The 22,936-nt window shown below is 39.6% G+C and overlaps 1 protein-coding gene across 3 annotated transcripts in view; it reads right to left on the bottom strand.

The window, feature by feature from the left end:
- Garre1 (granule associated Rac and RHOG effector 1) overlaps positions 1 to 22,936 on the bottom strand; it is an 86,866-nt gene that overhangs the window by 18,495 nt on the left and 45,435 nt on the right. For all 3 annotated transcript variants that reach the window (XM_047527797.1, XM_047527798.1, XM_047527799.1), the window contains exons 3-8: positions 16,971 to 17,177; positions 10,011 to 10,151; positions 9,715 to 9,810; positions 8,885 to 9,046; positions 7,687 to 7,845; positions 3,853 to 3,950 (exon numbers count right to left, since the gene is read on the bottom strand). In XM_047527797.1, the coding sequence (XP_047383753.1) occupies positions 3,853 to 3,950; positions 7,687 to 7,845; positions 8,885 to 9,046; positions 9,715 to 9,810; positions 10,011 to 10,151; positions 16,971 to 17,177 (863 nt within the window). The remainder of the gene's footprint in view (positions 1 to 3,852; positions 3,951 to 7,686; positions 7,846 to 8,884; positions 9,047 to 9,714; positions 9,811 to 10,010; positions 10,152 to 16,970; positions 17,178 to 22,936) is intronic.

Genomic DNA, 22,936 nt, shown 5'->3' with positions numbered 1-22,936 from the left:
TTTTTGGAAAAAAAAAAAGAAGAATGGATAGATAGCTTAAACAAAATATATGACAGCTTAAAAATGTAAGTAGGTATTTCTCTGAGGAAAAAACATCATCTGAGCCAGCATGGTGGTACATGCCTGTAATCCCAGTACCTCAGGAGGCTGAGGCAGGAGGATCACAAGTTTGAGGCCAGCTTCAGCAATTGAGCAATGCTCTAATCAACTCAGTGAGACCCTACTTCAAAATAAAAAATAAAAAAGTCTGGGAATGTGGCTCAGTGGTAAAGAACCCCTGGGTTCAATCCCCAGCACGAAAAAAAAAAAAAAAAAAAAAGAAAGAAAGAAAGAAAGAAAGAAAAGAACATTATCTGGCTACTGAACACTAAAAGCATAGCATATAATAAACACTTGACTTGCTTTGCAAGTCTTAACTTTCCAAAGACATAGTAAATTATTCACTCTTTTGCATTCAACAATCACATATTTTGTACAGGTTGAGCATCCCTAATACAAAAATCTGAAATGGTCAAAAATCCACAATTTTTTGAGTGCCAATATGACAACACAAATTGAAAATTACACACCTGACCTCATGTGACAGGTCAGTCAAAAATTAGGCACACTAAATATATTGTATAAAATTACCTTTAAGTGTATAAGGTATATATGACACATAAGTAAGTTTCATGTTTAGATTTGGGTTTCATTACCAAAATATCCCATTATACACATGCAAATATTCTCAAATCCAAAAATATCTGAAATCCAAAACACTTTTAGCCCCAAGCATTTCAGAAAATATATACATCTCAACCTTCAATTTTCAAAGAAACAAAAACCTTTAAATTTTGCATCTTTACTGAAACCTGACAGCAGAGGGAGCCTCAACAAGGAATCACACTTTGTAAGATCTTTTTTTTTTTTTTTTTTTCATGGAGATAGTGAATTACAAAGGAAATCAATGAAGGGGAGCCAGAGGGGGAGGAAAAAGAAAAGAAAATCCAGAAGTGCTAACCATCTTAGAATTAGCTATCTATATTCACCGAACTATACAAAAGTTCAGTCTTTTTTTCCTCAAAATAAGAATCCTGACAAAGTTTAATATTTTTCAATGAAGATATTTTTTGTTTTGGTTTTTGTAGTACTGGGGGATCGAATCCAGGGGCTCATACATTCTTCACTCACATCCCGAATCCTTCTTATTTTGAGATAGGGTATCACTAAATTACCCAGACTGGCCTCAGCCTCCAGAGTACCAGGGATGACGTGCTTCTGCACCATGCCCAGGGTACAGGCATTCAATGAGAATTTGAATTGGAAAACTGAATTAGGAACTCAGGAACTTCAAAATCTTATAGAAAAGTGAGCAGGTAAATTTTCAGTTATTGTTTGAAGAAATGAAGATATGTATCTATAAAAATTACTATTAATTTCAGGACAGGATACCACCTCAACAATTGAATTAAAAATCTGGCAGGGGCATACTCAAAGAAGGAAGGTTTAGGGACACACAAATTGAACTGCCAACCCTCACTACATCAATAGGTTCTATATACTTTTGGCAGAATCTACCACTGCACTCTCATGGTTCAAAAATAAATAATTTAAGTAAACTCAGTAGTAGTGCATGCCTGTAATCCCAGAGACTCTGGAGCCTGAGGCAAGAGGATCAAGTTCAAGGTCAGCAGCTTATCCAGGCCCTAGGCAATTTAGTAAGACCTTGTCTCAAAATTTAAAATAAAAAGGGCTGGGGATGCAATGCTTCTGGGTTCAATCACCAGTAAACCACCCCATCCCTCCAACCTCCTACCCACCAAAAAAAGAATAAACAGTTTTGGACTGGGGGCATAGTTCAGTGGTAGAGCATATGCTTAACCTATGCAAGGCCCTGGATTCATCCCCATTAGCACATAACCCCCCAACACACGCGCACACACACACACACACACACACACACACACACTCTCAAATGATTTAAATACAAATTGAATGCATCACCCAATTACTACTTTAGTCCACAGAGACACCAATTTCTTCGTATTTAAATGATTTAACTATTTTCTCTATAATTAAGTATTCATCCATTTTTGCTATGATTTTAATAGCAAAAATTAAATATATATTAGAAGATATTTGCTATTAACAAAGCTATGGTGCCAATCCTTACAGCTAAATCTGTATGCACATTGCAAGGACAAATCCCTAATGGAGGAATTGTGAAACCGCTGAGGTCATATCCCTTATTTTAGGCTTCTGATGTATTAAACTGCCCTCCAAACAGGCAGTTGAATGGATTTATTCTCCATTCAAAAAACACCTCTTTGTCTGTTCACGTAGCGTGGCCCAAATCAGTATTGTCACAATATTTAGTATTGTTTTTCTAAGACAAACATATTGGGCAAAATGGCATATGGTTTGTCTTCCCTTAATCATTAGATGAAGTAGATGAGGTTACACATGAGGTTACACATCTATTTGTTGACTGTATCTCTTCTTTCCTGACTTACCTCATGTACCTTATCCATTTTTTTTTTTTTTCAGTACTAGAGATTGAACATTGGGGTATTCTATTACTAAGCTATACCCTCATCCTCCCAAGTAGCTAGGATTTCTGATATATACCAACATACCATTTTCTTACTGATTTATAGTCCCCTTTTTGGTGCTTGGGATGGAACCCAGGGTCTTGAACTGTTTCCACTGAGCCATACCCCTACCCTAGGAGTGGAAAAAAAATAAACAATAATAATCCTTTATCGTCAGGTATGGGGGTGCCTGCCTATAGTCTCAGCTCCTCTGGAGGCAGATGTAGAAGAATTGTAAGTCTGAGGCCAGCCTGGACAATTTAGCAAGAACCTGCCTAAAATAAAAACTAAAAGGGCTGCGGCTGGGTGCAGGGGCACACACCTATAATCCCAGCAGCTTGGGAAGCTGAGGCAGCAGGATCTCAAGTTCAAAGTCAGCCTCGACAACTTAGTGAGACCCTGTCTCAAAATAAAAATAAAAAGGGCTGGGAATGTGGCTGGTTCAGTGGTTAAACACCCTTGGGAATCCCCAGTATCAAAGGGGGAAAAAAAAAAAAAAAAGCCTTCTGGATATAGCACAGTGGTAGAATACACCTGGATTCAACCCTTAGTACCTCAAAAAACCACCCATAAAGCCTCTATAATCCTTTATCTATTATGTTACAAATGTAATTAAAAAGTAAAAAGAACTCTGTCTATAGATTTGCAATGACACTGGATATTTAATATACATGAGGCTCAAGGCCATCAGGGATGCTGGGCAAAGTGGTGCTATATACCTGTAATACCAGCAGTTCCTGAGTTCAGGCAGGAGGATCTTAAGTTCGAAGTCAACCTTGGCAACTTAGCAAGGTCCTATTTCAAAAATTAAAAAATTTAAAAAGGGCTAGGGATGTGGCTCAGTAGGGGAGTGCCTCTAGTTTCAATTCCCAGAAAGAAAAAGACCATCAGGGTTGTAGCTGGAATAGACAAAGAAGAAGGAATTCTATGTTCTCTACTCAATTTTAGAGAAATAATGGGTTACTTAGAGAAAATGATACAGTAAGTTTAAAACCTCCGAACTTGGTAACAAAGATAATACTGCTTATTATGATCTAAGAGTATTGGCATTTTAGTTAACATACAGTCAGTGAGGGTATTTTTCAGACATCTTGGCTTCCTTATAATAGATCAATAATCATGACACATGCCACAAATATACCACTGCTACCCATAACCCCACATATGTAGCAAGACCTGTTGTGTCAACTAACATGGGGTTTGTTCAAACAAAGCAATCATTTCAAAGATGTGCAAACTTCAATCAGAGCTTAGACTTCTGGTAATATAAGAGTCAAGTTACCATGTAGATGGGACTTGAACCACAATTCTGGAGCCTTCTAAACTGATTTGGGGGGCGTAGGCTTCTTTATTTTCAATCTGTGCTGTGTCAACTACCACCTAAGAGAGAAACAAAAACAACCGCCAGCTTTCAGAAAGGAAAACGGATCACAAACATAATCAATACATGAGCCTAATGATAAGTGATTTTGGTAGAACTATTCCCAAGGCAGTACAGCTATGCTAAGGCTAGTAATAGTCCATGAAGACAACAGCAAGTATCTGGGCACAGTGGTACAAGAATGAAATTCCAGCTACTTGGAAGGCTGAAGCAAGAGGATTCCAAGTTTGAGGGCCAGCCTAGGCAACTTAGTGAGACTATCTCAAAAATAAAACAAGGGGCTGGGGCTGTAGCTCAGTGGCAGAGCGCTTACCTCACACATGTGGGGCACTGGGTTCGATCCTCAGCACCACATAAAAATAAATATATTGTGCCCATCTACAACTAAAAAAAAATATTTAAAAATAAATAAAGTAAATAAAAAAACAAATAGGGCTGGGGGTGTAGTTCAGTGGTAGAGAGTTTGCCTACCATGTGCAAGGTCCTGGGTTCAATCCCAAGTACCCCCCACCAAAAAAAAAGAAACCTTATTAAACACAAATTGAATTATTGGTATGGAATTTTACTGCACTTTTGAAGCATCTCCAGCACTTTTCCATACTATAAATGTTAACTAGGAATTAGTTTCCTTTATCTTAGTATTTTTTATTCTATGTACTTGAGAGAAGTAAAATGTCATTAAACAATGAACCAAAGCTTCAGAAAAGACCATTTGTAATGACTGGATACAAGTCAGAGTAGATGAACCCACTCTTCCAAACTCCCTGCCCCTACCATAATAGGGACTGAACCCAGAATTGCTCTACCACTGAGCTATGTCCCCAGTCGTTTTAATTTTTTATTTTGAGGCAGGATCTCACTAAGTTGCCCAGGCTGACCTTGATCTTGTGATCCTTCTGCCTCAGCCTCCTGTCACTAGAATTACTGGCATGTGCTACTGGGCCTGGCAGGTGAAACTTTTTTTTTTTTTTTTTTTTTGCAGTGCTGGGATTGAACTCGGGACCTTGTGCATGCTAGGCAAGTGCTCTGCCACTGAGTTAGATCTCAAGTCCCTCAAATGAAACATTTTAAAATATTATTTTATTCTTAACCATAAATAAAGACAGAACTACTTTAGGACAAGGAACAACCTTTCTTTCAATGATTTACTCTTCTTTGGAGGAGAGTTTTTAATTCTACACGGATACTACAGTATCTCATGTAATCTAGAGTTTGACAATGTGAACATATTTTAAAATGACTGAAAGGATTTTAAGAAAACAATGATAAAACACTCTAAAGCCAAATCTATAATAGTTCAGGAGTCAAGCTGTGCAGAGTTGCTTATCATGATTCCAAATTCAGACTCTAATGGTATATAGATTTCCACTGCTGTTAACAGAGTTCCCACAGCTGGTCAGTCTTTCAGGAAAGACTTCCTGTCTAAGGAACAGCCTTTGTTGGACCATACAGGTGTTTCCTCTCTCCTCCCACCCCCAGAACCATAGTCCAAAGGTTCTTTGTCAGTCATACAAAGGTGCCCTACAATTGCGATAGGGAACCAGGAAGAAGTTTCTGGTCTGTAAATAAGACAGGCCTTTTTTTTTTTTTTTTTAAACTTACAATGTTTCCTCACAACAGCCTGTGTATCCTTCTACCTTATTTGCACACTCCTTTCTGGAGAATACATTGCCATAGTTTTCTGAGTTTCACCTAAATGGTCTCTGGGAATGGTCTTTTAAAGACACTAGTAGGTTCTTTAATACTTCAGCAGGGTATCTCCAACTTAGTACTTCTCTTGGTGGTTCCCATACTGAGGAACAGATCCGAAAGGAAACAGCTCATCTCTGTGGAGAGGCCCTTATTTGGCTCTGTACAAGGTAGCACTGCCCTGAGTTGGGCCACCAGAACCCTCACCTACATGGAACAGAAGACAAACATCTTCCCAATAGCTCTTTACATGAATAAAGTCGACATCAGACTCATTTTCCTAAATTAGCTAATTTTATCTAATTAGCTTCCTCTAACCTTTGACTGAAATACTATATCTTGTCCAAAAAAGTAGAAAACAGAATCAAATAAATAAGGCTACATTATGTGTCAATGATGCCCAACAAAAAACTAAATGGCGATTTTAGAAGCTGATCTCCTGACCCCATCCAACTTTGTCAATTTTTTTTCCTTTTTCTCTGAAAGATGGAAAGACCAAACCAGTACGTTTGAGTTGATGTTGTTATTTTATTGCTAAGAAGGAGATAAACAGACTTGGGACATGAAGTTACTAGAAAGGGGCTCTACTTATATCAGCACAGTCAGGAGAGATCTCTTGGAGGAGGTAATCCTGGCGCTCACACCAGGAAGATGACAGGAGCGAGCCACATGAAGATCAGAGAGATAAAGGTATTTCCAGGTAAAAGGAGGACAGAGTACAAAGGACTTAGGAGGCAGCTTGGCAAATGTGAGCAAGAGAAAAACATCCACTGCAGCTGCAGAATCATCTGGCTAGGTCAAGGGTCCTGTCAAGCCATTACTAATACCCTGCTTTCCTTAAAATGAGTAAAGTTTACATGTTGCAACTAGGTTCCCTGCAAATGTATACCATCAATCTGCAAAAGAAAAGGAAGACTTTTTCTTCTCTTTTTTCTTTTTTTTGAACCCAGGACCAGGTAAGCAACCTATCATTGAGCTACAGCCCCAGGCCAAGAAAGACTTTTTAACTTTTTAATGCTGTTCTTTCTTTACTTTTTAAAATCTGGTCTAAATTCTGCAGCATTGAAGAACTTTGAAATGTCTCTTCTACATGAGGTCACTCCATGGAAAGCTAGGTAAAATTCCAGGGACTGCCTAGCAAGAGATCTCTACTTTACCTATAGCCTAAGTGAAACAGTCCTGAGCTGACCAAGGCCACTCACTCTGCCACTGAGAAGAGTCTATTGCAGAAAATGAGTCCTCAATAGGTCACACTGAAACACTGACCTTGACATGAGGAATGAATTACTGTTCTCTTCATGAGAGTTAATGTGTGCTTGTTTAATATATACTCAACCTTCTCTTTGGAATGCCCAGCTCACCATCTTTATCCCATCTCATGGGAGTAATAATTCTGTATGACTACGACCCTATTCCCTGGCCATTTCAGAGTTCCTTGCTCCCTGGTCATAACTGCCCAGACCAGGGTTAACCCCAGACCCAAGCAGACACAGTAAGTCTCAACAGGGGATCTTCATGTCAGCTTTTCCCCACCCAATGCTGAGATATAAAGTACAGAGATGGTCAGTATCCATCACAGTTTGGCATATAGGAGGCAGAAAGGCAGAGGAACAGAGCAGTCCTAGAAGTATCTTCATCCTTGGTTCTAGTTTGCTAGAATCTCAGCCACATCCCTAACTCTGGGCTCTAGAACCATCCCAGGAATCTGGAAGCAAACTCTTCTTTCTGATTAGCTTGAATTGGGTTTCTGTCAATTACCTCAGTCAGACAGCATCTTTAGAATTTCACTGAATTCTTTGAAGATACTTAACATCTAATGTATGATTTCAGGCAAAATAGATTTGAACTTGGACAAGTAAAAGTATATTAACAAAAAAGAATATGAGGATGGGGTTGCAAAATCAACTTTGTCACTCAAAATCTTACTAAGTATACGATTTATTAAGGCAAAAAAACAAAACAAAACAAAAAAAACACTTTAACACACTAACTTGAGGAAAAAAAAAAAAAGTCTTTTCTATTCTCTCATCTTTCACACACACTCACCAGTCCAGCTTGGCCAAATAAAAGCTGCACAGCAGTCTTGCAGGCACCCCGCCACGTGGATGGGCACACCTGGTTCAGTACTTCAGTCACTGGAAAATCATCTCTAGGTGTAAGTCCATTATAGCAGCCTGCTTCCTTGATCAACTGTAACATTGTATGCTATAGATTGACAAGAAGAGTTCACATCTCAAGATAAAGATATGCAAGTTCTAAAATTTATAAGAAATGCATTTACACAATCCTCAGGAAAAAAGCACATAAAGTACACCCAAATCCTACCATTTGAATTTCTTAAGCAATTATCATCATGAGTTACTCTCAAAGATTTTTCAATCCCATAATGAATGGCTAGACATGAATACACATACATTAATACCCAGCACAAAATAAAGCATTAGTTAGCAATTTCTTGTTGCAAACTGGTTGAAGAACTTGGAAATTCTGAATCCTTCCAAATACGGTAACAAAATCATCTGGTAAAAGTAAATATCAGTTGAAACCTCAACTTTATTTTGGATGACCAAGTGGTCAGGTATGCAGGCTCTGCAAACAGGTTCCATAACCACAAGTTCCAGCTCCACTAATTTCTAGTTGTGTGACCTTGGGCCTCAGTTCCCCGCTATGTCAAGTAAGAGAGGGCATTACCCATCTTATAGGGAAGGATTAAATGAGATAATGCATATGAAGCATTTGGCACAAGCCTGGCACCCACGATACTCCACAAATGGTCACTATACTGCATTAAGATTTTTCCTCTTACTTCTACAAAGTCCAAAAGAAATATTAATCATAGACAATATTTTATAATGTACTTCCAAATCCTTTAGGTTAAACATTTGAATGAAAGTATTGATGAAACTTTTTTGGCAAATGTTTCATGAAAAAATTCATCAGAGGGCTGGGGAGATAGCTCAGTTGGTAGAGTGCTTGCCTTGCAAACACAAGGCCCTGGGTTCAATCCCCAGCACCACAAAAATAAATAAATTAATTAATTAATTAATCAGAGGGCTGGGAGTGTGGCTCAGTGGTAGAGCACTCACCTAGGCCCCAGGTTCATCCCTTTACCGAGAAAGATCAGAGTCTCCTTCCTTGACCTCTGTTTTATTTTTTAATCTATCTTCTTCACAAACCCTTAAGAACTCTATTTCCAAGTTCATACTTGATTGCTGAAACCCCATGGAACCCCATGGAAAGCTACCGTCTTGAGTTTCAGATTGTCCGCTGCCGACTCATTAAAGGAGACGCCCTTCAGGAAGTGTGATCCTATCTGCACGGGAACAGTGGGAAGCTCGCACTGCATGGGCTGTGGGGGTGTCTGCCTCCGCCCAGTCTGCTGGGCTTCCGCCTCACTGCAGCAGCCCTGAGAAAAGGTTTAAAGAAGGTTACCTACAGCTCATCTGTCAAAACACTTGGTTCAGATTGGACCGCATAAACACCCCTCACAGCTCCCAAGAATTACCAGATAGAAAAATATAACTGTGGTGCTGCTTATGGCACCAGCAGAATACAGAGGGGCTCAGAAGGCCCCAAGTGGCCTCTGACTCCTCTCTGAGCTAGTTTTACAAATTCCCAGCCCTTTCACATTCCCATCTAGGCACTAAAGCCTCCTCCTGCCAGCCTAGCACACTCCCATTCCCACTGCCCACCATGTTCACAAATCATGTTCTCAGGTAGTGCAGACTACAGAGCACCCTGTGTAAGATGGTATGGTTTCCTCCCCACCCACCATGCATATACTCCTAAACACACTCCCATCCTGTATTATGTTTCTCTATAGCTTTCCATACCACCTGACCTCCTGACCTCCAAATCTTTTTTTTTCCCTTTTGGTCCTCCCCTCTAACACACTATAAGCAGGGATGGGATTCCTAGAACTAACCCTGGCATGTAGTAGGCACTGAATTAATACTTGCTGAATAAATGAATGTATGAAAAATAAATGAAGGAGGGGAAGAGAGGAGGCATGAGAGAAAAAGAGAGAGAGAGAGAGAAAGGAAGGAAGGAAGGAAGGAAGGAAAGAAAGGATACCTGCAAACTTGCTTCAATTGCCTTTGGATTTAGGTGGAAGCCAGCTTTCATTGCATATTCACAGTGGCCTAAACTTTCCAGAGCTATCTTATATGCCTGCAAACAAATTATTTTCAGGAATCAATATTATACAGTAGATTAGAATGACAAAATCCAATGATAATAGGAATTTAAAATTTCTAGAGTTATTAAAAGACTTGAGGTCAATTATAATTTTATTACCCTTTCTAATGGTTCAACATGAGAACTTTAACTCCTTCCCTTGGACATCAATATTCCAGCTTTGAAAAACTTACTTGCAAAGCACTGTCAATTTTTATGTTCAGTTCTTTTAGTTGGTGCTCAGGAATTGCTGCACTTTGAGAACAAAAGAGCTGTTGAACTTCAATTCCTGCCAAGCGGCCATCACAGCCTCTCTCTCTTAGTCTAGATGTAGCCTAAAACATAAAAATTGATTGGTAAGTAAAGGAGGATGTTACAATTACTATCAAAATCGATAACAACAACAAAACTCCTACAACCAAAATAAAGCAGGAGACCATCTAAGCATTAGATATAAGCCAGAGGTTCTGGATCATCCATATTAAAAAGTAAGCAGCCCAAAATTTTGAAAGCCTAAATTAACTATATTGAAGAGAAGGCAAACCAGAGGTAACATTACCTTATTTTAGGAACACTGGAAAAAAGATTTACCTACCTGTTATTAGTTATGTATATATACAAACATTCACACATTTTTAATTCCCCTGCTTTAAAGACAGATAATCTAGAACACTGTCATTTGGAGTTTCCAGAATAGAAAACAAAAGAATGTATCTGGCTGAGTGCTCCCATGCACTGAAGTAAAAAGTCATGCCAATACAGCTGAGTGCAGCAGCCCATGGCAGTATCTCAGTGATTCCAGAGGCTCAGACAGGAGGATCACAAGTTCGAGGTCAACCTCAGCAACTTGGTGAGGCCCTCAACAAGTCATTGAGATCTTGTCTCCCCGCCCCCCCCAAAATGGGAGGGGCAATGGGGATGTAGCTCAGTGGGCTCAGTGGTAAAGTGCCCCTTGGCTAAATCCCCAGTACCAAAAAAATAAAAATAAATGCCACACCAATTCCAAACAGGGAAAAAAACATATTGGAACACAAGTAGAAAAACAGAGCTTTTGAAATATGCACAGAAAAATCAAACAATTATTAGCAAGTATGTTTATGTGGAATATATAAGCGAGACAGAAAAGGAAGAATCTGTATCATGTTACAATGAAATGCAAACATATAGACATAGGTCAGGAGTAGAAGAAAACAGAAAAATATATATTTGATTTATTACAGGGGTGAAGGGATTCAGAATGAATTGTCTTTCAATTTTTATTTTTGTTGCAACAGTATTTGTGAAACAAACAACTTTTTTTAACAGTTTATCTTTGTTCCTCCAGGACAGGGTAAGAACTATAGTATTTATCAAACCTGTAGAACTAAAAGAAAACATCTAGCAGCTTCAATGTTGTAATGCTCCAAAGCTTTAGTTTTACAAGTTATATATAAATACCATTCCCTGAACCCTAAAAGTCTTACAATTTAAAGCCATTTGACTTTAAGAATTGTTCACTCAAGCGGGGTTGGGGTTATAGCTCAGTGGCAGAGCACTTGCCTACCATGTGTGAGGCCCTGGGTTCGATTCTCAGCACTGCATACTAATTAATTAATTAAAGGTCTATGGACAACTAAAAATTAAAAAAAAAAAAAAAGAGAGAATTGCTCACTCAATACCAGCGTCAGGAAGTTGAGGCAAAAGGTTCCCAAGTTCAACACCTGCCTTGGCAACTTAGCAAGACCCAATCTCAAAACAAAAAATAAAAAGGACTGGGGGGTGCTGGGGTTGTGGCTCAGCGGTAGAGTGCTTGCCTAACATGTGTGAGGCACTGTGTTCAATACTCAGTACCACATATAAATAAATTAATAAAATAAAGGAAAAAAAGGGGGGTTGGGAATATAGCCAGTGGTAGAATGTCCCTGGTTCAATTCCCAGTACCAAAACAAAAACAAAAAACAATAATTCACTCAAATATTTTACCCACAGGGTGTTGTATTAGCTATTTTCAGATATATTCTAGAACACAAAACCTGGCCCCTGCCCTCCTAGAGTTGACAGGCTTATGAACCAAAAAGGTAGGCAAAACAGAATTAAAAATCAGAAAATACACTGAGAGAAGCAAATAAAGCATTGCAGCAGGGAGCACCCTAGACACTGACAAAGAAGCTGGAGTTAAGGGAGAAAGTAGTCAATGGAACTGCAAGGGCATGAGTGTGTGTCAGGACCAGCAGATAGGTACTAATTACAGGCCAAGGAGCCAAGGCGAAGAATGAGACATAGCCAAGGATCTATACAGTCCAATGAGCAAGAAGGAGAGTAGCCAAAGATAAAGCTGGTGATCGAAGCACAAACCAGACATGGCAGGACTTTTAATGTCCATAGGCGCTAAGGAAATGAGACACAACACCATCCAATTTTAAAATGAAGGATAGCAAATCAAGGAGAGGAGAAAAGAGTCCAGAGTAGAAGTAATGATTCCCTAAACTAGGATAGTAATAGTAGACATGGGAAGGGGATGGAGATGGGAAATATTTTGGAGATGAGACCTACAGGGCTTTCTTAAGGACTGGACTGGATGTAGATGTGACAGAAAGAGTGAAGGATAAATCTGTTTTCATATGAAAGACCCAGTGTAGGATAGCTCCACTTACTGGCATGGGGTAGACATGGGGAGAAACAGGTATGTGAGAAGAAGCCAAGACTGAGTCACCTGAGAAACCTAAAGTAGGCAGCAGATCAATTTCAGGGGCCTGAAACCACTGGAAGTGTCTGGTCACACAAATGAAGGAATCCTCAGGACAGGCATGGTCTAAGTCTTGAGACTGGAAGGAGATTCCCCCAGGAAGCAGGGAAACTAGGAGTCTTCCAAAACTCATATTTATAAGTTGTATTGAGAAGGAGAGGCTAGCAAAGTAGATAAAGAAAAGGATACAGAAGAGAGAATAACTAGGAAAAAACCTGGTTCTTGAGCTATGTGCTGTGACACACTTATGGTCCCAGGTACCTGGGAGGCTGAAATAGGATTACTTAAGCCCATGAGTTCAAGGCCAGCATGAGCAACATACGAAGATCCTGTCTCAAAAAGGAAAAATAAGATCCTGCTATAAGAAGAGTATTTCCAGGCTGGGGATATAGATCAGTTGGCAGAGTGCCTGCCTCAGAAGCACAAGGCCCTGGGTTCAATCCCCAGCACTGGGAAAAAAAAAAAAATAGAGTATTTCTCCCTTGGAAATAATGTGTAGTAGTTGAATGGAGTAAAAAGGTTCTTCAAATCTGAAAACACAGAAGGCACAAGTGACTTTGACAAGACACATTCTCATGTAAGAGTAGAAGCCAGATTTTCAGTGAGCTAGATGATGACATTTATGCAAAGTTTCAAACTGTGTGAAATAATACTTTCTATTATTTATGAATACACACACACATAGTACAAATATAAAAATATGCACAAAAGTCAGACTCCAAATTCAGACCTCAAATTCCTCTAGAGAAGAAAGGATGTGAATTATATAGCAGAGAGGTACAAAAGGAATTCAACTGAAATGGTAATATTTTTCTGTTAAAAATAAAAGAAATGAGGCACATGTAGCAAAAAAGTTAAGATTCATTTGGCAAAGCTAAAAGGAATACACAATGATGTATAGCATGTTCAATATGCTTGAAATGCTTAAAATAATTATCTTTAAAATCAGTCAAAGGTGAGAAAAAGGCAGACAACTGCTCCAAGAAGTTGGCTGTGAAAACAGCACAGAAATAAGGTGGTGAAATAGGGTGGATCTTCCTGTTTGAATGCTGATGGGAACAGACTGAGAATGAAGGAGAAAAATGCAGGGTCCTGGGCTAAGAATGCAGCTTGGTGGTAGACAGCTTGACTAGCAAGTGTGTGAGGCCTTGGGTTCAATCCCCAGCACCACCAAACAACAACAACCCAAAACAACACAGGGACCCACCACAGAAGCCAGGCCTCCAGGATGGAGGCCAAGTGGGGCTGGGACAAGCCTTGGACAGGAGAATGTACCTCCTCTGTTGTCATGAAGTGCGACAGGGAAGGAGGAAGGATGGATCTGAAAAGGGGAAGAGGGGGGCTGCAGTCGAGGGAGCAACAGCATTTTGGTGATGGGAGGAAGAAAGGCTAATGTCAGGGGGATTTCATTTTCTCAGTGTAGTGAGGTAGGGCACCAGATGGAAGCAAAGGGAATGTGAAGAGGACAGAAAAGGACTGGACAAACTGAAGTGGGTCGAGGAAAAGGTCCAGGTGAGGAGGTCAAGGGATCCCTAGGAGGTTTCATGTGATGTGCGTCTTCAGCATGAATGATGCCAGTAGATGGAGCAGAGAAGACTGACCAGGTATTGAGGTTTCCAAATGTGAGTGGAGTACTCAGAAGACGAGAGCACATAGAGAGAGACTGGTGAAGCCAAATGATAGGACAAAGGCCTCAAATGACCACCCATCCTTGTGAATAATTCATGTTTAACATTAGAGCTGGGAAAGTACCTCAGTGGTAGAGTTCTTGTCCAGTGGGTACAAGGTCTCAGGTTAAATCCCTAGAACCACTAAATAAATTTCTTAATTAAAGGAGATTTCTAAGACATAAAATAAATACATTTCCAATTTAATTATGGAATATATCAAACTAGACAATAAATCAAAACAATATTCCTTAACTATGAACTATCATATACTGTGTAAAAGAGCAGTAAGTCATAGATAAAGTCTCAACTTGGGTTTTTTTGTTTGTTTTTCTGTTACTAAAAACAAAGGAGTATTAGAATGCCTACAAGAAATGTATTGTCTAACTTCTACAAATAGTGGTTATTCAGTAGCATGAACAAGCAAAATGATCCAGTTTTTAGTCCCAAATGTATTTCTTGCTAATGCCCAGAATACTGTCTGGGTCTACCAACTTTGCTATATTCTCAAGGAGAGAAAACTCATATAACTTAACAGCCTATATCAATCATAACAAGAAGACCTGCCTGCTGGAGGGTGGGGCAGAGCAGAAGAAAAAACTTCTCAGTCACTCTTACCAACAAGGGGCCATGCTTCAAAAGGCCTTCCTAACAACCTTGCAGTCTCTCCACAGAGGAATTGAGGGACTTTCTTTCAAAACCCGCAAAATCATGAAAACAGTCTAAATTTACTCTAATAACTTACAAAGTCTTTAATGCACAGCCTTCCTTTTGGAAACTGGCAAAAGTATCTTCTTCTGTATGAATATTTTCATTGTAAATATGTCAAAAATAATAATAAAACATAGACCTTTTTTAAAAAATATTTTTTTTAGTTGTAGATGGACACAATACCTTTATTTATTTATTTTTATGTGGTGCTGGGAATCGAACCCAGTGCCTCACATGTGCTAGGAAAGCACTCTACCACTGACCCTACACATAGGCTTTCTGAGTCTTAAAATAAAAAGAAATGTGCTGTTACTAATTTTAGGAGAGATCTCTGTAGACAGACATTTTTTAGAGTTTTTTTTTTGGTTTGGTAAGTTTTTGGGGGGTGCCAGGGATTGAACTCAGGGACACTAGACCACTGTGCCACATCCCCAGCCCTATTTTGTATTTTATTTAGAGACAGGGTCTCACTGAGTTACTTAGTGCCTCGCTATTGCTGAGGCTAGCTTTGAACTCGCAATCCTCCTGCCTTAGCCTCCCAAGCCATGGGGATTACAGGTGTGTGCCACTGCACCTGGATAAGAGATGTTTTTGATTTGCTCATATTTAAGTTTAAATTCTTCTGGTTGTAGAATAGAGCCAGAAGAATGACAAAGCAGAGACTAGAAGAGGAATCCTATGCTAGACTAGACTCCCCAGTCCAAGAGGCTCAGGGAGAGCCTGAAGCCCACCACTGTGGCAGGTCCCTCAGTCATTAGGTTTTGTGGGAAATGAGAATACTCACCAATTCATTGGCATTTCTACTTCCCCCAACCATAATGAAATGCCACACCAGCCTCACTAATGCTATCTCTACCCAACAGTGGAGCCAACCTCTTCCTTGATCTACCTTTTGCTCATGACTAGGTTTTATAAACATATCTGCTGTGCTGGGAAATAGATGATCTTTCAAAAGATTAAAGACTCCATGGAGTCAAATAAAGCAATACTGGAGAATTACTCATATCACATGCAAAGCAACAGACAAATGACAGCTTAGGTAGAATTGGACCAGTTAACAATCTTAAAGAATTTTAAAAACTATAAATATAAATCCTTCTAAAGAGAATAATTTGGTTATCAAAAAATAGATAAAACCATGCAGTGGCACACTATCGTAATGTAGTAACTTGGGAGGCTTAGGAAGGAGGATTGAAAGTTCAAAGCCAGCCTAGGCAACTTAGTGAGATCCTGTCTCAAAATTTAAAAAAAAAAAAAAAAAAAAAAAAATGAAATGGGCTGGGGATGTAGCTCAGTGATAGAACGCTCCTGGGTTCAATCCCCAGTACTGCAAAAACAGAAAAAAATTCCCTATGTTCAGCCAGGTGTGGTGGCACATACCTGTAATCACAGTTACTCAGGAGGCTGAGGCAGGAGGATCACAAGTCTGAAGCCAGCCTAGACAACTTAGCAAAACCCTGTCTCAAAATAAAATTCAGAAAGGGCTGGGGATGTAACTCAGTAGTAGACTATTCCTGGGTTCAATTTCCAGAATCAGAAGGGGAAAATCCCTATATTTAATGAGCTTTCATTTGGTGTGATTGTGGCTTTGGAGCCTGCCATTCCATCTGTCTGCCAAACACTCCTGCTCACCTACCCAGCTGCCTGGCTGAGCATTTCCCTCTCTAGCCAACTCCACCCTGTCTTTCCTGATTTAGGCACTAGCCTTCTTCCTTGTTCCTCTTTTCTAGCTTTCCTATACCACTCCCATTCAGAAGTAGGGCCCTTCTTCTCTGTTCCTGTAACATCTCTCCCACAGCCCCCTTCACCCTGTTTTTATAAGCCTTCTCTCAGCAGGCTGTGGGAAAAAGCTGTTTGCTCAGTGCCTGGCACAGGCCTGGCACAAAGAGCATTCACAAAGACATTCACTGTTAAATGAATGAACAAGCTAATGAGAGCAGTTTAAAACTTACATTTCTAAAGAAAATGGCTCTTTTGAGAACCAATAGGCAAAGGCCTTCTGGATCCTCTCCCATTTGAACATAGGGCCCGATCTCCCCAAAGTCAGTTACCTCAGCAGCCCCCCGCCAGGATCGGACAGCTTCCTCCAGTTCGGGTGTATGGCCCATGCCAGATAAGCCGCTGCCACCACTGTTCTTTTTTTCTGGCACAACAAACTCGGCAAAGCAAGAATGAGCCACTGGTTGGACCTTCTGTAATGCGTGGGTCAAAAACTGGAAATGGACTTGTACCACTGTCAAGAAACATCGCCCCAACACCTACAAAAACAAGAAAGCCAGGGTTTTTTAGGTTGCAGGTTGCTGATGGGTCAGCATAATAAATTCTCAACTATCAATGATTCTGGAATTATGAAATCATACAAAATGAAAAAGACCCCATGCTTTAGAAGGATCTGCCTTTGTTCTTATACTTGGACCTAGATGCCTGATGCCTTCAAAACATCTCTAGCAATCAGCAAATCTCCAGATTCAAATGGGTCTTCCAACTTCCTACCAAGTATCTGTATTCCTGTTCTCCACTCTCCTCACCTGGACTCTGGCTTGCACCAGCCCTGGTTGTCTTTGAGCTCCTGCTGAACTAGAGCAATCCACAATTCCAATTATGTCCACACAGTGTTCAGAAAGCAAAGTAAAAGCCATATGATTCAAAATCTGAGAGGACAGTGTGACTTATAAAAAAACATTCCATTGGCAATGGAATCCAAAGATACTGGTTATTTTAATAAAAGTTAATACAGTTATTAACATAGTTATAAGTCATATTTTCATTCTTAGAACATAAGCTGACAGACCAATCTTCCAGGAGGCAACAAAACATATTATACAACTCCATTCACCAGTTTGGTAGGAACCTACTGACCTGATACATAGTGTTGGCTGGTTAATGGTCCAAACAGGAAATTCATTAAAAATGTACTTTCACAATACCACATTAACATACAGTGTTAATATGTAATTATACACATGTACATATATATACACACTGAAATATATGTACAATAAAAATTTTGAAACATGAAAGTGCATTTTATCTGGCAATCTTCTGGCATCAGCTGTTCTCTGACATTTTTTGTTATTCCCTGTTTTCTTTCTTGCTTTAACCACAGCTAAAATGTGTTCTCTATATCTTCCTATTTCTTGTTCTTTAAAGAACAGCAAGAATTTGTCATATGCAAAGCAATCTGAGCACAAATATTCCAGATTACTGACATTTCCCCCCCAATCTCTCACGGTGCTTTTGCCCACACCAAATCTGACAATACCAACAAAAACCATTGTAACCCTTTAATCATGTTCCATCAAACTGAGATTTATTTTTTTGTGGAAGGTATTTTTTCTTTTTTCATTGGCTGATATAGATGACTTACAAAAAAATTACTTTATTGAATTTGCAATTCATCCAACTGCTAGGAGCAAATGTGAGAAACCCCACTGGCTGCCAGTCCTCAGTGCCCTGCTTTGGAAAGTTGGTGAAGGTTTGGAACTATTTCCATTGTCTTTTGAAGTACCCATGCTCCAGCCCAGTCCTGCCCCTTGGAGCAGCCCCAAATATGATTCAACCTTGGATCTCTCACCTTAGCATACGTGTTCAATGCTGTCTTTTATTGTATACCTTCTCCATCCCCACCAGTCAGAGCTCTGTTTCCTGGAGAAACAGGAACAGGCCACCTCTCTGTATATACTTATTCCCTCTGAGTTGTGTTTCCCCTGTGGAAATCACCAGGACCAAACTAAAGCAAACAAGCAAACAAAAGACCTCACACCAAACCACGCTCTCTGTGCAGTGAACAACCAGGATCATAGATTGAACCCCCACCCAAACTGGGTTTCCACTTCCACCTCCTTCAGAGCTCTTCCCCATCAGTGCTCTGTACTAGATTGAGCCAGGTGAGGGACACAGGTAACACAGAGAGAGATACATGATATGAATAATCAAACTATGGTACCAGCCTAGCTATTCATCAATGGATGAACAGATAAAGAAAATGTGCTATACATACATAATGAAGTTTTAGTCAGCCAAAAAGAAAATTATGTCATTTGCAGGGAATTGGATGGAACCAGAGAACACTGTTTACTAAAATAAGAAATTTCTCTCATATATATGTATATGTATATAATAGAGAAAAGAAAAAGCAAAAGAAAGATAGGATTGGATCTCATGAAAATCAAAGGAAGATCAGTAGAGAAAAGGGACCAAAAAGAGGGAGGTAAAGAGGGAGGTAAAGAGGGAGGGGGGAAGTGATACTGGCCAAATTATACTGTTACATTTGTGCATGTAAGCATATGTAACAATAAATCCCATCATTATGTACAACCATAATGTGCCAACAAATAATTTACAGCATCTACTTAGCACTGGACATAATCACAGTCAGTTTTAACTGACCTCAGCATGTACTTAAGCAATGCTAAAGATTTCCCATGGGTTATCACGCTTAATCCCAGGAACAATCCTTGAGGTCATCCCTTTTTATAGACATGAAGACTTAGTATAAAGGTTGTGAAACTTTGTTAAGGAGACACAAACTGGATATGGTATGAGAGAATCACCTGTCTATGCCTTTAGCCAGTGTGCCTCCACTGCTTTTCAGTAGACTTGATAACGGCTAAGGGCTGGTGACACTAGAGCAGGCACATAACAGAAATTCAACCTTAACTGGCATAGACTAAGACTGTCCTGAAGCTCGACATGCTGCAGACACAGGGAAGAGAAGTGAAGCTGGCTCCTCAAGGACACGGACTCTTCATCCCCCTCCTAATCAGCATTTTGGCAGACTATGGGGAAGCGAAAGAAGGAGGGCAAAGAGAAGATGACACGAACAATTTTTTCTGGGGTCACATTCTCACAGCTTCTGACCAATAAAAATGAGTCATTCATCCTTACAACAAATACATGCAAATTCCTAATACATATAAAGAACAAAAAGTCTGAGAATAATATAAGAAAGAGAATGAGCAAGTCCCTAAGCTTATGAAGGTTACATTCTGAGGAGTGTAAGGGAGACAACAAAGTCATAAATGGATACACAAGGTCAGGTGCTGAAGGAGAATGAACACCAGGAGACAGGTGGTAAGGAAAAGGCTCTCTGAGGATATGACGAAGGGGAAAGAGACTATGCCCTTTTCCCTTTTAAGAGGGAAAATTCTCAGAAATGCCTGATGGCCTGATGCAGGGTCCAGAACAGGACACTCTCCTGACAATGATGATCTGGATTACACACTCACCTCCACAGGAGGATGGAGTCAGGGCAGGTCCTCTCATTGCATTGGTGGAAAGGTGAAAGTGGGGGAATGCTGTTATAGGAACAAGCAGGGGAAGAGATGCCAAACAGCTGAAAGGCATTTTCAATATGCTTTCCCCACCACTTATTACAAGATTGACCTTACATGAGTCATTTAATCAAACTGTCTTCTCTATAAATAAGAAACTATGATAATAAGAGTTTAGCTACCATGCACCTCCTTCCTCCTACCCATGATGTGTAACTCATCAACCCAAATTAGTATTGTGACAAAATATGTGCTGTAAATAATTCATTAAAAGCCAATCATGCTGGGTACAGTGGCACACACCTGTAATCCCAGCTACTCAGGAGGCTGAGGCAGCCTGGGCAATTTGGCAACATTCTGTCTCAAAAGAAAATAAAAATAAGAATGGATGGGAATATAGCTCATGGTAGAGTGCACCTGGGTGGCTCAGTACTAAAAAAAAAAAAAAAAAAAAAAAAAAAAAAAGCCAAACCAGTAGTTGCCCTGGACCCTGGAAACAGCTGTTTCAATGACTTTGCTCTTAAATTTACCTGAATAACATCAGGTGTAAACATCATCTACTCAGGAGGAGAGAGCTCTGCCTTCAGCATGCCTCAGTCCACCTTTTCTCTGATATCTTATTTCTTAGCTCAGCTCCCCGCCTGTGGCAGACCCCACCCTCATTTACTCAGGAATAGGTTAGCCCTTGGGGATCTTCCTAATGTAAATTTGGAAAAGTGTGACCCCAGGTCTTGGACAGTTAATTTTTCTTTCACAAGGAGAAAGTTTCCCGGGCTATGGGGTTCAAAAGGATTGCAGAACAGATGTGGTAAATTGGGGAATAAATGAAAGGAGTGTCAAGGACAGACATTTTAAGTTTACAATAACAATGAAGATCTATCAACAGCTATCATAGAGTGCTTAACCCACACCACACACCTTACATGATGAAGTGACCCTGTGGGCTGTGAGTAATTCTCTCATTTGACTGATGACAGCACTGAAGTTTAGATATAAAAACAAAAAATGAAAACAAAACACACACACACACACACACACACACACACACACACATACACACACAATCTTGTTTAATATCAAGAAGATAGTAAGTGGGGATCTGATGCCGGCTCTGTTTGACTCCAAAAAGCTGTGTTCCAAATTACTAGGCTGCTCTGGCTCCCTACAAGATCCAGGATGTAGACACAATAGTGGATGGACATTAAAGAGGAGAAGGGGAGGAGGTGTGGATTATTGATAACCATTGGGGATCTACTGAAATGGAGCCCTATTTTCTGGAAATCCCCCACAGTGGCACTACATCTGCTGCTAAGTATACTGTGCTCATGGATATAACCAGAATGACTTTTCTTTTTGGTGATTTTATATTTAATTGAGATCGTAAAAAGAGATGCTAAGGTCATCCTACTTTGAGTACCAAAAGATCACCCGTTCTACACTACCATAGTTGTTATAGGACATGCAGATGTCAACTCTAACTTCCCTAGAGTATTTCAAAGTTTAGTTTTAGTTATTTCTAGAAGAATTAATTAATTCCAAAAATTTTAGTTAATTCTAGATGAATTTTCTAGGTTCAGGGCCTGATTCAGTCCTTAATACCTGCTTATGCTTGGAATTATGGAGTGCCCAAGTCTACCCCATCTCCCAAAACATTTTGGATCTTTCATATTAAAACAATAATTTTTCACTAAGTTCAGTGTTCTATTTAACTTCACTCAACAGTGCATCTTCCTCATATTCCTATTAAGAACAAATAAAACTGTCAAGTATCCATTTATTTCTGATCAGTTTAAAAGTCTTGAGTAAGTGAAATGAAATTGATTCAGATTGGGTCCTTTTATTAGAAATTCCAGAGCCATTCAATCATTTCTTTCTCTTCAATACTTATACCTTATGCATTACATTTGGTTCCAAGTGTCCCCAACCTTATTATTAATGAGGTCTCTTTTGTCCTTATGATAATTCCAGAGTCATTACATTATGATCTAACCAACAGACCAGAATGTGATACAAAGATCTAAATGTGTCTCCAGAGAAACAGAGAATGCAGCACATCATTCCTGGACTATGGAAAGTGCTTATGATGATTATACTACAGTACTGAAATGTAAAAAAGCTTACTGAAACTAACATGTAAAAAATTAACAAAAGAGGGTTGTGGTTATAGCTCAGTGGTAATGCACTTGCATAGCACGTGTGAAGCCTTGGGTTCGACCTCTAGCAACAAATACACACATACACAAACACCCATAATGAGAACAAAAAGAAAAGCAAAAACAAACCAAACAAATAACAACAAGACCATGAGATCTCTGCAGTAAGCATTAACTTAAGGCATACAGAAGCTGCCATGCTAAGACAGGTAGAAGAACTAGGGAGAACAAGCCAGCATATGTCCAAAGGTGGCAGAGCCAACACCAAATGCTAACCAACAGACAAAATTACATTCTGTCCTTGGACACAATGCTTTACTGCTAATTAAAATATAACAGTGGAGAGAGAGTTTCTATTTCATGGGATAAGCACAGTGTTGGATAAAACCCTTTATATCAGTCACACATATTCATTGTAAATAGATGAAGGAGGAAAAAGAGTAGCTAAATAAACAAACAAATAGTACTAAATATCCCTAAACAGATATAACCACCAGTGGTATATTTCTTACACAGCCCATATTTGTACATGCAGTTTTGTTTTAAATGGTACTGGAAGTTGAACCCAGAGCCTCACACATGCTACGTAAG

Source organism: Sciurus carolinensis, chromosome 16 (genome assembly GCF_902686445.1).
Source record: "Sciurus carolinensis chromosome 16, mSciCar1.2, whole genome shotgun sequence".
Lineage (NCBI taxonomy): Eukaryota > Metazoa > Chordata > Mammalia > Rodentia > Sciuridae > Sciurus > Sciurus carolinensis.
The sequence above is the reverse complement of the archived record's forward strand: the minus strand, read 5'-3'. Positions and strand labels throughout refer to the sequence as shown.